A 4,233-nucleotide genomic window follows, 5' to 3' on the forward strand; every position below is an offset into this window, starting at 1 on the left:
GCTCCCAACCTCCCGTTAGCCGAGTGCGCGCCGCAGCCCGGGCATGTGGACTCGCCGACCCATGAGTTCGCTCATGCCAGGCGAATCCCGCCATGTCAGGGCCACGCGCGCACAGATGGCGCGGGGCCTCCCTCTCCAGCCTTTATCCTCCTTTCTACCTCCCGGTCAGCTATGCCCCCCAACTTTTACCCCGCATGTTGGGTTAAGCCCCGACTCTTTTTTCTCTTACTAAATCATCTTTTCGATCCCCCCCTTTATCCTTCCCCTCTCCCGCCTTCTTTCCCCCCCGGTAACGGGTCTTTTCTTTTAACTTTGTTGTTGTTTTGCCGAAATTCATCTCGCTAACTCCCAGCAAGAAAACCACTATCATCATGACCGGACGAGGCAAGGGCGGAAAGGGGCTCGGAAAGGGTGGCGCCAAGCGTCATCGCAAGGTGTTGCGTGATAACATCCAGGGTATCACCAAGCCTGCCATCCGTCGTCTTGCTCGCCGTGGAGGTGTCAAGCGTATCTCTGGTCTGATCTACGAAGAAACCCGTGGTGTCCTCAAGGTGTTCCTCGAGAACGTGATCCGTGACGCCGTCACCTACACCGAGCACGCCAAGAGGAAGACCGTCACCGCCATGGACGTCGTCTACGCTCTCAAGCGCCAGGGACGTACCCTGTACGGTTTCGGAGGTTAAGTGTCTTGACCGACAACATCTACCATCAAAACCAACAACCCCCACCAAACCAAAAACCTTGGACCTATTTTAGGTCCTACAAATACTCATAAAGAGGATACAATTTGATACCCATCTATCTATCTTGCTTTATCTACTACAACTACAACTACTACTACTACTACTACTACTACTACTACTACTACTACTTACCTTCTACTACTACTACTACTACTTACCTTCTACTACTATTAATAAATCAACATGAGTCCCCAGTATTGCGATTACAAATATTGATTTTTCTTGCATCTCTACTGGTATTGTTATCAATACTATTATTATTAAGCTTGTCATTGTGTATGTTATTATTGGTGTTGGAAATGATGATGAAGAAGAAATGTGTATGGTTACATTAAGCTTTAGTTATTATTAGACTCTGATAACCAACATGAAGCAGAAGCAAAGAAAGAAAGACTAAAGTAGATATATGTGATAGTGATAAATGGCGGTCTAAAGTGCATTGGGCCAGTAATATTTGAAAAGCGTGTACCCACATGTATAAAGTATTTTCCCTAGGGTGTTTATACACGTGTGCGTTGTTGCTAAAGTGCATGCAGACACACAGGGGCGAGGGATTTGAACGTTGATCAGCAAGATTGCTAGACGAGATCGCTACCGCTGCTACAGACAGACACCCAGAGGAAGGGAGAAAAAGCCAGGCAGACACACAGAAGGAGGGGGTCTGCCTGTCTGTGTATGTATCTATCTATCTATCTATCTGGCTGGCTAGCTAGCTAGCTAGCTATATATCTATATATCTACACAAGCAACAGCTGACTGAGCGACAACCCCAGCACCCTACTAATACTAATAACTCGGAGTACAGCTCGCACAAAACCTACACACAATGCCTTGCTTTGTTTGCTTTTTTTTGTATTATTTCAGTGAGAAAGTCAAAGATGGAGACATGTATAGATACACGGATCCATAGACACACAGATACATAGATATATAGATACACCGATACATAGAGAGATAGATACACAGATACATATGCTATTATATTGCCCACATACAAAAACGGATAAACAAACAAAAAACATGAATGAATGGACCTATTCGAGACACGAAGACAGACCGACAACCACACAAACTTACAATCACGCACAAGATCGTAAACAACCTTGTGGACATTAACAAACAAGAAATTCACACAACACCAACTTGATTGTAACACAGACTCTTACAAGCAAGAAAGCAAGCAAGCAAGTACTCATTCATTCATTCCTTCATTCATTCCTTCTTTCTCTCTTTCTTCCTTCTCACGCAGCGTGCGCGAGTGACGGGAACACACACACACACACTAAAAAAAAACACCACTTGGACCTTGACCCTTTCCCACAAACAACCAACCATATATGCATGCGTGGCATGCACTTATTATATATACACATTCCTACACTCAAACACACATTCACTTAGTCAATCGCACAATCCTACACTCAAACACACGCTCAATCACACAGTCGCATACTCTACCATTCATGCAAGCACATCCACACGCTCAGTCAGTCAATCACTACCGGACACATTCACACAATCACTACCCCACACACTCACACAATCATATATCCACGCTCAATCACACATTCTCACAAGCTCAGTCATTCACACACACATAATCACTCATTCACACACACACATACAATCACTCATTCACACACACACACAAGCATTCATTCACACACACATACACTCACTCATTCACACACACACTCACACAATCACTACCGGACACATTCACACAATCACTACCCCACACACTCACACAATCATATATCCACGCTCAATCACACATTCTCACAAGCTCAGTCATTCACACACACATAATCACTCATTCACACACACATACAATCACTCATTCACACACACACACAAGCATTCATTCACACACACAAGCACTCATTCACACACACAGTCACTCATCCGCACTCACTCACACATTCGCACTCAAACACACATTCACACGCTCAATCATTCATAACAACACATTCACTCACTCACTCACACATCCACACTCAAACACATTCACACACTCGCATGCTCAAACACATTCAAAACTACAAAACAAACACAATCACAAACCACATGCACAACGAACAACTAACTCATTCATGCATTCATTCATTCATTCATTACACGTAGGCGCAAAGCACCACCGACACAGAACCAACTACACACAATATCACAGGGGGGAGGTGGGGAGGGGGGGGGGGGACAAAACAAAAACACAAAACACTATTCATTCAAACTAAATCAAACCCATCATCAAAAACAACAAGGGAAAACAACTATCTAAAAAAAAAAAAAAAAAAAAAAAAAAAAAAGACAACAAAAACAACAACTCAACTCAAATCCAATCCATTTCATTTCACAATACTTTACTTTGCTCTTGTCTTGGGGAGACCTAGACGTCCAAGCCTCGGACAATAACACAGAAAAATGGACTCTATGCACATTGCCACACACAAGTATTGGCCTTAACCACTGTATAAATAAGCAGACACTACCGAACTGCTTGCCCGCTCGTTTGCAAGACTACTTTTGACGGAAGACAGCTCAAAGTATCACGAACATAAAACATGTTGAATTTGTGTGACCAAACCAGTTCCAATAATGTGTCAATGAATAAGACAAATATATTAGTTTACTAGATGAAATAACTTGATGTTTTCAAACGATATCACAACAAGCAAACTAGATTAAGTGTCGATAAAGGAAAGTTCCTTCCTCGTGAACGATCAAATAACGGGGATGTAGAAATCTTTTCAATGGATTGATTAGCTTTCGTTTTTTGTTAATTTTCTCATCAATATCACTATTATATTGATGTCATTTTAGGTATTATCACTTATTTTACATATATCATACTATTTATGGAAGCCTACATAAGGCAATGTATACATCCAAATATTATTTACACATCGATTTGCTATTTATCGGTTTCTGTACACATACACTGATATTGAAGCATATATATATATATATATATATATATATATATATATATATATATATATATATATATATACATACATGTATATATGTACATGTATACGTATATACACATTTATAAATATGTATATATATATACAAACATAGACATAGAGATAATTAGACAGATAGATAAATACATATACACACAACGATATATATATATACATATACACACATACGTGTGCATATACACATAACGATGGTATACACGTAGTGTGATGATTATTAATATTTTTGTTGGAATAGAAAGAAATCATAAATACTCGTAAAATATAAGAATCCACGCAATTCCATTCCATTTCGTGTTTGCGTATTTTAGGAGAGAGAGTGGTGCCCCCCCAAAAAGAAAAAAATGTGTACATTTATTTTAAAAGTCATATTAATATGATACAGCAGCGGACCGTGGCAACACCGTTTTCGGGCATCCTCCTCACCCGCGGAATAAAATGCTCGTGCCCTGGGCTTCGCCGAAGTGAAGTCGACGGAAGTTCACGTTGCACGATGAAGGATGAAG

At 40.8% G+C, this 4,233-nt stretch overlaps 1 protein-coding gene across 1 annotated transcript; it reads left to right on the forward strand.

Annotated features, from left to right (window-relative positions):
* Positions 1-354: 354 nt before the first annotated feature.
* Positions 355-760, forward strand: LOC125043507 (histone H4). Its single transcript, XM_047639609.1, has one exon. It carries the CDS (start codon positions 372-374, stop codon positions 681-683), a length of 312 nt encoding a protein of 103 aa, XP_047495565.1. The 5' UTR covers positions 355-371; the 3' UTR covers positions 684-760.
* Positions 761-4,233: the final 3,473 nt, after the last annotated feature.

This window comes from Penaeus chinensis, chromosome 34 (genome assembly GCF_019202785.1).
Source record: "Penaeus chinensis breed Huanghai No. 1 chromosome 34, ASM1920278v2, whole genome shotgun sequence".
Taxonomy (NCBI): domain Eukaryota; kingdom Metazoa; phylum Arthropoda; class Malacostraca; order Decapoda; family Penaeidae; genus Penaeus; species Penaeus chinensis.